This window comes from Arachis hypogaea, chromosome 3 (assembly GCF_003086295.3).
Source record: "Arachis hypogaea cultivar Tifrunner chromosome 3, arahy.Tifrunner.gnm2.J5K5, whole genome shotgun sequence".
NCBI lineage: Eukaryota > Viridiplantae > Streptophyta > Magnoliopsida > Fabales > Fabaceae > Arachis > Arachis hypogaea.
This window is the reverse complement of record NC_092038.1, coordinates 128,033,960-128,045,042: the sequence shown is the minus strand read 5'-3', so window position 1 is coordinate 128,045,042 and position 11,083 is coordinate 128,033,960. Positions and strand designations below refer to the sequence as shown.

At 35.1% G+C, this 11,083-nt stretch overlaps 1 protein-coding gene across 1 annotated transcript; it reads right to left on the bottom strand.

Moving 5' to 3' along the window:
• Positions 1 to 440: 440 nt before the first annotated feature.
• LOC112791479 (uncharacterized) lies at positions 441 to 3,295 on the bottom strand. The gene is made up of 3 exons (XM_025834331.2): positions 2,459 to 3,295; positions 1,935 to 2,175; positions 441 to 1,055 (listed from the first exon to the last, which is right to left on the bottom strand). The coding sequence occupies exons 1-3, from the start codon at positions 2,822 to 2,824 to the stop codon at positions 631 to 633; spliced, it is 1,032 nt and encodes a 343-aa protein (XP_025690116.1). The 5' UTR covers positions 2,825 to 3,295; the 3' UTR covers positions 441 to 630.
• Positions 3,296 to 11,083: the final 7,788 nt, after the last annotated feature.

Here is an 11,083-nt window from a genome sequence, read left to right as displayed (position 1 = left end):
TAAACTACTAACAAAAACATTAACTGGAATTCAACCACACTTCAAGCACTTCATTGGATTCAAAACAATAATCCACTTCGCTCTGGTTCAGCTGACAATTTGAACTTGAATCATTCATTATCTTCAAAGGGATTTCAGAGCTTGATTTAAAAAACAAACGTAGAGAACAAAGTAAATTAAAAAAAACGAAGAAAGAGAACGCATGGAGAAACGAACGAAAACAACGAAAGTGAACACACGAAAACGAAGGAAGAAAACGCAGACGAAATTCAAAAAGAGAAACGAGAACCTTTCAAAAAAGAAAGTTATATATTTGCGCGTTAATTGAAAAATCTGTTAAATTAAGAGGCACATGGAATACGGGTTTTTAAGCCGCGCGCGTGAGGATAATTTAAGGTAAAATGACTTGTATAAACTTATATAGTAAAATGACTTGTATGTAAAGAATAATTGATAAATTATTATTACTTTTCAAGAATCACTAACAATAACTTTATATTAAAAAATATGTATGATATACATATATGAATATAGAAAAAAAAAATCAGGTGCTGCCCGCAAATACCACCAATACATAAATATAGAATCAAATCAAATTAAATAATTTGATTACTCCTTAAACAAAATTGTTTAGAGAACTTTAACAGCCGGCGTTAGGTGGTGCAGATCCACTGTCAGCATGGATGCCTTTGCCTTTGGCTTAGGCATTCTCTTAGACTGAGAGTGTCCCATTGAAAGCGGTGTTGTTGAAGTGTTCCTATCACATGGACCCAGCCACTTAGCACTCATGTATCTTTGCTTCCTCCATGGTCCCATGTGCATTTTGTTCTCCTTCATGCACCTCTTTGCTCCCATGCACAATACTTTGATTATGTTATTTAGTCTCTCCACCTTCCCCACAAAAACCTCCGGCAGCCGCTGCACCAGGCGGTTGTATTCCTCACAAGTCTTCGCCATCTCAAACTCTGCTCGGAAGTTCACTTCTATGATCACCCTAATTATGTCTCCTCTCTTGGAGCTTGTATTATCTATCACGTCCACAAAAGTGTGCTCTCCTGCATAGGTAGTTATCACAATATACAGTTAGATTTTGATAACTATTAATTTCTTGATTTATTTTAATGTAACACACACACACGCGCTTCATCATTATCCTCGTTACATGGTATACGATGTTTGGAAACATTTGTACATATAACCTAATTAGTACCTTGAATATTCAATAGAACAAGTTGCCATTGAAAATTTAACCCAAAGCAGCTATAATACATTTTATAATTTTCAACGTGGACCTAATACTTTTGTTAATAGAGCATAGTTGATTATTAATTGATACAGCATTACAGCTAATGATGATCGAACAAAGTTGATGATCGACATAAATTAAAAAAATTATTCTAATATGAGTATGTTACAGTAATTATAATATTTTAAAAAATATTATTAAAATATTAAAAAATATAATTTTAATTTTAATAACATTTGCATAATTACCATAAACACCATAAGATAGTCATCTTAAAATTCACCAAATTAAAAACTGCGATTGTACAGTGAAAGTAATAAGAACGATAGGCTAGGGATTTGAAAGAGACATTTGGTTAACTTTTATGGAAAAATAAAATTATAAAGATGGGATAAGGTTGTTAAAAATTTTAAATAACTAATTAACAACTATATATATACTAATATATTAACAGATACTAATAGATACTAAGGTATTACGTTTTTATTAACCACATATATGCAGTAATGATATTGGTTAATTATACACTAAATCTCTTTTCATATCTTTATCATATATATTAGATCTAGATAGATCATAGTATCTTATCCTATACGAAGGTCCCTTTATTTTTAATTATTATTAGAAAGACAATAATGAATAGAAAAAGCGTTAGAAATAAATTTGTTAGTAGAATTTAGAATTGAACCTGCTGGAAGGTTGGGCGAGGTTCTCCATTTGGTTTTGCAAATAGCACTGTCAAAACCGGCACCTTGGAGGCGCCTGGAGACTTGTCTCATGAGGCAGTTACGGCATGACCTGGCATCCACCTGTCTCCCGCTCCCGCTGCAACTGCACACCATCTCCGGCGACCTCCTTAGCTCCTCAACCGCCTCTTTCGCCTCATTCCTTATCCGCGATTCCAACGAACTTGTTCTTTGTATGTTCGCCTGCGCTCCAAATTACAAATTCAATTCGTCAAAACTCCCAAAATAACGCAACATACACTTTTTATAAACGAATCCATTCCCCTGCCCGGTAATAATTAATTTCTTTTGTCAAATTAATTAATGAAACCTCAATTTTCAGATCTCAACTTGAAATTCGAAAAGAACACAAAAAGGATAAATAACAAAGCTGTGCCTGAATGCACAAAAAATCCGATGAACAAAAGGAACTAAAACACAGAAACAATATTCTTAAATTAAATTAAATGAATTATTATATTTATACCTGCAAGAGCTGGTACTGGTTTTGCCAGAAGGTTATGCTCTCGTTAGCGTCACCGTTATTGTTGTTACTATCACCGTCTTCTTCTTCTTCTTCATCGTCGTCAAACTGCATAGGATCATTGTTATGGCGGTGAGAGAGGTCATCATCATGATGACCATTATTATCAAGGAGGGAAATATCACCAAGAAACTCAAACTCCACATCGCCAAATCTGGTTGCATTAATATCTTGATCTGAAGGTTTCTCTGCATAGGAAGAAGAATTGACCCTGCTGCTGCTGTCACACCCCGGCGACAACGGTTCCATGCTGAAACCCAAAGGGAGAAACCTGGTGCCTCCACCTCGAACCATCGACGTAGCACCCATATCTAAAATGAATAATAGTATTATTACTATTTAGTATTTACTATTATTTATAAAAATGGATGAATTAGGTCTTTATTTGTTGACTGTTTCTCACAACAAAATGCTGTATTGTTGTGTGCTGTTTAATTTGTTTCATGGCATGATTGTGGAATATGGTGGGTTTTATAACAGAAGCGTAACGGATTGGGGGCAACAATCTCTGATCGCCGCGGCCATGTGATAGTCACACGTGGCACGGACTCACTGGCTCATTAGGATCGATGCATTATACCTTGCTATATTATTTGTATTTTATTTATTTTCTGGTAATAAACTTTGTTCTATACAGCACGGATCCACGTCAGTTAGTTTCAATAATTTCGATCCAAAACCCAATCCTATATCCTAATCTATGTGATGAGAGAGAAAAGCAACGTTCTTTGCAAGCTCATTTAGGCTTATCCTTTGCCTCAGTGGGCCTTCATTCCTCCCTCTCTGTCTTAATTATTCCCTAATTATGGTAAATTCTAGATTCTGGATTATTGCCCCGAATTATGCTATTTTTTTATTCAAACATAATATATAATACCTGTACCTTCTTTAAACTTTGTTGTTATTATATATATTTTAGCTGGTTTATTATAGAATAGTTACAGTTTAAACTGCATAAAAATAAATAAATATTTTTAATTGAAATCTATATGTCCTTTGTTTTCTCATAAATATAGTGAATTTTCGTTTTCAGTTAAAAATTTTCTAATATTTGATTAAATTCTAATTCTTTATACATGTTTAGATTGATTTTTTGTCCATATAATAATAAAGTTAAATGCTTTTTTTAGTTCTCTTTTAAAGATATGATGATAATTTAGTTTAAATTTACGGTATTTACGTTATAATTCTATAGAGTTTTAAAAACTAAATTACCATAATTTTCTAAAGTTTAATAAAACTCAACTTTGTTTTCAATTAATATATATCTTGATTAAAGTCCCACACCCAAACTCTATATCTATTTTTTTTTTCTATAATATACGAACACTGACATAGACACAAGATATGATACGACACGTGACATACGAACACATAAATTTTAAAATCTTATAAAACACGGGGACACGATATATATATAAAAGATAAAATATTTTTTAGATAAATTACAATGAATTTTTTATATTTTATTGGTTTTAAAATATAAAATAATTTTTTAACTATTTTTAATGTCTTCTTTTAACTATATAAAAGTATTTAAAATATTTTTTGTTTTAATAAATAATAATATATATTATTTCTAAACTCATTTTAAAAATACATGTTAACAATAAGATTAGACATGTTGATATGTGATGGTATTTAGGTGTATTTAATTGTGTTTAAAAAAAATTTATTTTTTTATCAAGACACAGTTAGACACAACAAACATGCGTATCGGACGAGTGTCGATAAATATCATATCTAAAATGTGTCTGACACGCGAATACGACAATTTAACAAAATGTCCGTGCTGCATAGATTTTTTTAAATGACATTATTTTTTAAAAGCAAAATACGACGTATGAAACCTAACCATTTAGTTATTCATTATATTGCTCATTAATTATTACTAAAAAAAATAATTTTCTAACAAGTATGATATATATATGTATTATCTTCTCTTAATAAAAAAAATTATATACAACAATAAAATTATATACAACAATAGTATCTATAATATGAATTTAATTAACATGTGTTGTTAAGACATATGTTAAAATTATAAATAAAAAAATTATTATAAAAAAATATACAAAATTGAGTTTTTAATATAATTATTGTATATTTATTAAAATAAAAAATTAAAACCTTTTACTTGTACTCATCTTAAGCCGTATCCTCTATATATATATATATATATATATATATATATATATATATATAAGGTAAACCCATATAATATTATTTTCTCTTGATAAATATGCAAGGTACTTAATTAGGTGGCTAGGTCGAAGGGCTTGTTTGTAATTCCATGGGATCAATTCAATGACGCCGTCGCGTCGTGTCGTCGCAGTTGAGTTGAGACTTGAAAGCAAACGTTTCTCTTGCTTTTGGCATGTGTCGTTTCTTTCCGTGTAACGATATATACAATTGCCAAACTTGTCAAAATCTTTATCTTAAATTCTTAATTCATTCCTTGCGTTTTCATCTGATCTTAATCCTGATCATTATTAAAAGAAAAATATACGAAACCAAAAGGTTATCCGGTAAAAATTAAATAAAATTATATTAATTTATATTAATAATTAATTTTAAATTTTTAAATTTAAAATTTAAAAAATTTAAAATTAATTAAATAAACTTAATTAAAACTTATAAAAATCTTTATCTTTTCTCTCATATTAATCTATTCACCTCCAACAATCACACATATATATCTTTCTCTTACCAATGCTGCTGGAAGTACCGGCGACTTCCATATTTTTCGCGACCCTCAACAAGCGCATCCAACACAAAGTCCACCTTCGACTTCGTCACCGACGCCGGAGACTGACGTCCCAGTTCTTGATTTAGTCCAACAAATCTTTGATTTCAACCAGCTCGCAACTCGGTACCTGAACTAGGTGTGGAAGGTCCACAAACTCTCCCTCCACGTCACGTTCTAGTTGAGGAAGGAACAAGGAGAGTGCAAGAAATCGAGCGGAGGCAGTGAAAAAGGTGAAAACCGGAATGTTGGGAACAACATTCTTACATGCTTCAAATACTTGCGTACAAAATATGTCTATGATAAGCGCTTGTGGCTTGTTTGGTAATTGATTTAGTACTTTGTTCAGACATTTTAAACTTTCATTTGTGTTTATACAAAGGTGGGTTACGCCCGGAATTTCGCTATTGACCAAGTTGGATATATTAATGGTTGGGAGGTCAACAATGTCGAAATGGGGTGGAAGGTTTGGTGAGTGAAGAAGACTGTTTTGAGCTGAAGAAATTTCGGTGGTGATGTTGAGGAATGTGTCATGGAAGCCATGGTTGGTCACAAGGATCTTTGCTAGCTCAAAGAAGGGTGTGACATGGCCTAGACCTGGACTAGGGAGAAAGCCAACATGCGGTCTTTCGGGTGTAAATTGAGCTTCGACTTTATGAAAAATTGCTATTTGTCAGTATTAATTATAAAAAACATTCATTTAATAAGAAAAAAAATCCTAATACTTAATAAAAGAAACATCCAATTATATTTTAGTAAAAATAATTAAATATAAAAGAACATCCATTTAGTATGAAAAAGAAACATTCTAATACTTAACAGAAGAAACATCTATATATATTAACTCGTAGAGATTTTGAATTCACCCAAAGGTATTTAGCTGGTTTTTGGCTAATACCCTTTTGGTTCCCTAGCATTGCTCTTATTAAAATAAAGGGTTAACCACCAATTATATCCCCAAATTTTGTAAACGCTGACAATAATGTCCCTCACTTTTATTATCGATAAAAATATCGTTGGATAATTTAAAAACGTGCATCAAATGCCCGTCCGGCAAGTGATACTTTTTCCGTTGATGGAAGTGTGTGATGTGGCAAACGGAAAAGCTTGTGTGGCAAATAGAGAGCTTAGCTAGACCCGTTTCCCAATTTTCCAATTCATTAACCCTAATCCCCAATTGCAAAATGAGAACGTGATGCATCTGAAGAGCCGTTCAACCATGGATGCAACAGGTATGAAGCGAAGGTCTGCATCAATGGTAGAAGGCGGCAACGATAGGTGCGAAGACTTTGGTATGAAGCAGTACGACGGTATGTGTCGCTGTTCTCTTGCTGTTGTTGCTCTGAGATCGAAGATGAATGCTAACCCAGGGAGGTGGTTCTTTCGGTGCCCACTATGGAAGGTAAGCATGACTGGGTTTTGCCCTTTAATGGGTCTTTGTTATTATTCCTGTTTTAATATGTGTTTCACACGTTATGATTGATCTGTTCTTCATGGGTTTTCAATTTTTGTTCTTGACAAAATAAAAACCAGGATTGCAAATATTTTCAATGGATTGATGAATTGGAAGAGCAAGACATGGTTGAAGAGGAGGAATGTTCTTGGAACAACAAACCAGGCTATCTTCAGGTGAAAAACTCAAACAGAAGAGCACCAGGAAGCTGTCTGAATCAGTGCAGTATGAGGACATTGACCCCATGGTGCTACCTGTTCTTAGAAAATAATTGAAGGAGAAATTGAGGAGGATTGAAATTCTTCTAATCATGATGTGCATTGGGGTTGCAATTGGTGTCTTCATTAATTTCTTTGCTCTGTTTAAGAACTGAGTTGGAATAATGTTAAATAGTGGATGAAGAGTAAATGTGAATAATTAGTGTGTATTTTGATAACTGTGAATGTGCCAAATTTGGTTGAAATAGGGAATCACAACTCTTGGATTGTATTTTCATGGAACCTGATGTGTATTAAGAGTGTACCAAATTATTGGACTATAAATTTGATGAGAACCTGATATGTGTTGTGTTTTGCAAAGTGCAGTAAAACCAAATAGAATACTTGTAGTACAAACTTGGTAATTAACATTTAAATGTACTATATCTGATCACATTGACCATAACAGGTTACATAACATTTATAGCAATCCCCAAAAAGTAAATAAACATTGCCTGTAATTCAAGCATAACCTGTGATCAAGTGACAATAACTCTAAAAAGAAATTAAACAAGTCAATAGAGTTCAATAACTCTGAAAAATAAAAGTACTAAACAGAGTCAAACACAACTTAGTTCAATAACTCTGAAAACAACTTAAACAAGTTAGCCAAAAAATTCATTAACACTCAAAACAAAGGTTTCCTAAATAAGTTCTACAATGTCAAAAGACCATATAACAACACATTCATCATGGCTTCTTCTTTGGTTTTTGTGAAGGTTTTGAAGGTGCAGGTGTGGGCATGAATTTCATGAATCTCTTTGTGGTATCTTTGCTTGCTGCATTCATTGCTTGGTGAGAAACCAATGAGGGAGCACTGGAGCTAGAATTTGGCACATGCACTTGGGCTGAAGTATTGGGTTTCACAGGAATATTGGGCCTTCCAGCCACATTGGGCCTAACCTGTGGTGGTCTAAAAGGTACATTGGGCCTTACTGAGGTAGCCCTTGCAGTAGGAGCAGCAGCCACACTGGGCTTGACCTGTGGTGGCCTAATTGGATCATGTGCTGGTGCAATAGTGCATGGTGGTCTCATAATGGGGATCTTTGCCCTAGCACTAGATGCACCCCTCCTCACGAATCTTGGAGCAGCAGCTACAGCACCAGCAACCTTTGGTGGAGCTGACTTGTTGATAGCAGTGGTTGAATCAGATGCTGTTGCAGGGTTTGATTCCAACCCTTGGGCTTGCTACAAAATCAAAACACAAATTCCAGAAGTCTGTGTATGTTGCAGAAAAAACAAGTACAAATGTGTAACTATGAAGCTAACCTCATTATCAATTTGAAATTGGGGGTGCCCTTATGTAACTTGTTGTTCATCTGCTGCCTCAAGAGTCTCCTCATAGTACATTTCTTGCTCTCTATCTGATAGATCAGCAGCATCTTCTTGTCAATTTGCTGATCCAAACGCAGTTTCGGCTGCTTCACTAGTTTGTCCCTTAAGACTTTTTTTCTTCTCTTCACATGTCCTTGCATTGTGTCCTTGCTGCAGCATATACAACAGGTTAGTAGACATTTAGAATACAAATGTAACAAGTCATGTATACACTGATTTAGATTACAAAACCAATGGGTTAATATCAAGTGAGGTGTTTACCTTTTTGCACCAATTACAAGTAGTTTGACCATACTTTCGCGGCATTTTGTATTGGCTATTACCCTAACGCTCAAATTCATGATGTGCCCTCTTTTTTGTAGGTCTTCCGATTGGTCTTTTGTATGGAGGAGGTAGACAAGGATAACCTTCATAGTCAGCCCAATACTCTTCACTAGGTACAGAGTTAATGTGGAACTGATATGCTCTGTTGTAGTGCTCCATACACAACCAGTGATGCACATAGTCTTCAGGCCGGTGATTCTTCCTTTGGATAGCAGCCACTCCATGACAACAGGACAATTCAGTCAGTTGCCACTTTTTGTAGGTACATGTTCTTTCAAGAGTGTTAACAGTAACCCTGTGTCCATGTCTCCTCACCTCAAATATGTTATGCTCATCGTCCCCAACCTACTGGGCCTCCCAGTAATTACCCTCTTTTTTCTCCTTTTCCAGCCTACTCATTTAAATAGGTGCCAGCTTTCCTGTGTATGATGATAAAGTATCTTTGTGCTGTGCCATAACCCTCATGATGTAGAACCTCATTTCTTCTAGCATTGTTAGGATACTTTTTCCCCTTATGCCCACTATTGTTGCATTAAATGATTCAGCATTGTTGTTGGTAACATTATCCACTTTAGGCCATTCAGAAAATCCTGATTTCGACCATGATGATTGTTCATAACTTGACAGGTACTCCCAAGCTCCTACATTGATCCGCTTGACATATGTCATTGCATTCTTGAATTTCAAGTCTGTCATTGCCCGAGCACACTGCCACAGAGCTCCTTTTAACTCTTTGTCCTTCCATCTCTTGTTCAAGTTCTGCCACATGTGCATCACACAAAATCTATGTGAAACTCTTGGCATGACTTCTTGGAGTGCTGGAACCAGTCCCTAAACCACATGGCAAAAACCCAACATTCAATAGTACAACATTCAACAGTACAACATAGGTGCATAAATACAAATAAGTAAGTTGGACAAGATTTATAAATTACCTTTTGCTCGTCATTCATGAAGTTCCACCCAAATTCCTTGTAATCCCTGATATCTTCATAAAGTAAATGCAAGAACCATTTCCAATTTTTCTTTGTTTCAGCATTAACCACAGCATATGCTATAGGAAATAGATGATTATTCGCGTCTTGTCCTACAACTGTGAGTAGTTGACCCCCAAAATACCCCTTAAGAAAGGTTCCATCAAGGCAAATAAAAGGCCTACAACCATATTTAAATCCTCTCTTACATGCCTCTAAGCATATATATATAAACTTCTGAACTTAGGCAAACCCTCTGGCTGTGGATGTGTGCTCATAGTACATGTAGAACCAAGATTAGCCTTAAGCAGCTCTGATAAATAATTGCGTAGCTTCCCATAATGTTCCTTCTCCGTCCCCTCAATGATGTCCTTTGCCATCTCCATTTCCCTATACACCATTTGCTCACCTACAATTATGTCATATTCTACCTTGAACCACTATTCTGCCTCCCTTTGTATCAAATTAGGAGAAATTCTAAGCTTGTTAACTAATTCTCCAGCCACCCATTTACATGTTACTGATCTAGATTTGTTACTCCTTGGACATATGTGCTCGTCAACTAGCGTCTTGATTTGAAAACTTGGTGGGAAATTTCTCCTTGAACAGTACACCTCCCACGGACAGTCTTGATTATAACAAATTACTCTGCATCTTAAAGGCTCCACCTTTAAAAAGAACACTTTCCTCCCAATTTGAATGTTAAACTTCTTAACAGCATCCTTGAACTCTTGCATCGTTGCAAACTCCATGCCCAGCTCGAGTCTAACTTGGCCAAAGCGTGCTTGAGGATTGTGTTGTGAAAATATCGGAACCCCGTTTTCATCATCTGATTCAGGTAAACTGTGAAGATCCTCAGACTCATACTGGAACTCATTTTCTCCACCCTTATCAACTCCATCAGCATTACCCTCATGTACAGGCACAATCACTGTTGGGACCTCATTGTCCCTGGGAGGAATAATTCTCTGACCTGATGGTTGTGGCCTTGAGTGTCTCTTCCTTCTTCTTGATTGTCTTAAATTACCGTCTCCCTCCTCATTATGATTCTCTTATACAATAACATAAAATAAAATAATTCGTTGTTAACAACATCACAGTTTAGTATTTTTATGAAACCTAAATTACATAATTTTCTAAATGAAATTACCTTCTACTGCAGGTTCAACATGTGGATTCATATCTTCATTTGACCCATTCTGCACAGATTCTTCTTCTCCTCTAGCTTCTTCAACTGGTGGTTCCCCTACTACTTTGGTGGTTCTCGATGGTGGTGGCCTTGCATGTTTCTTTCTAATTCTCTTTCTACTATATCTACCGACATCCTCGGTGGTTGAGTCACCAATTACTGCCGCTTGGCTCTCCCAATTTTGCTCCTCATTGGTTTCATGTGCAGCAGTTTGATCTCCTTCAACTTGGGGTGCTTCAGTTGGTAGTACATTAGTAGTCTTAACACTATTGTTGTTTTCATCATACGCC

Coding starts and splice junctions, on each gene's coding strand:
- LOC112791479 (XM_025834331.2), bottom strand. CDS start 2,824: ATGGGTGCTACGTCGATGGTTCGAGGTGGAGGCACCAGGTTTCTCCCT. Junction 2,176..2,458: donor ACCAGTACCAGCTCTTGCAG/GTATAAATATAA, acceptor TTTGGAGCGCAG/GCGAACATACAAAGAACAAG. Junction 1,056..1,934: donor CTCGCCCAACCTTCCAGCAG/GTTCAATTCTAA, acceptor CTACCTATGCAG/GAGAGCACACTTTTGTGGAC.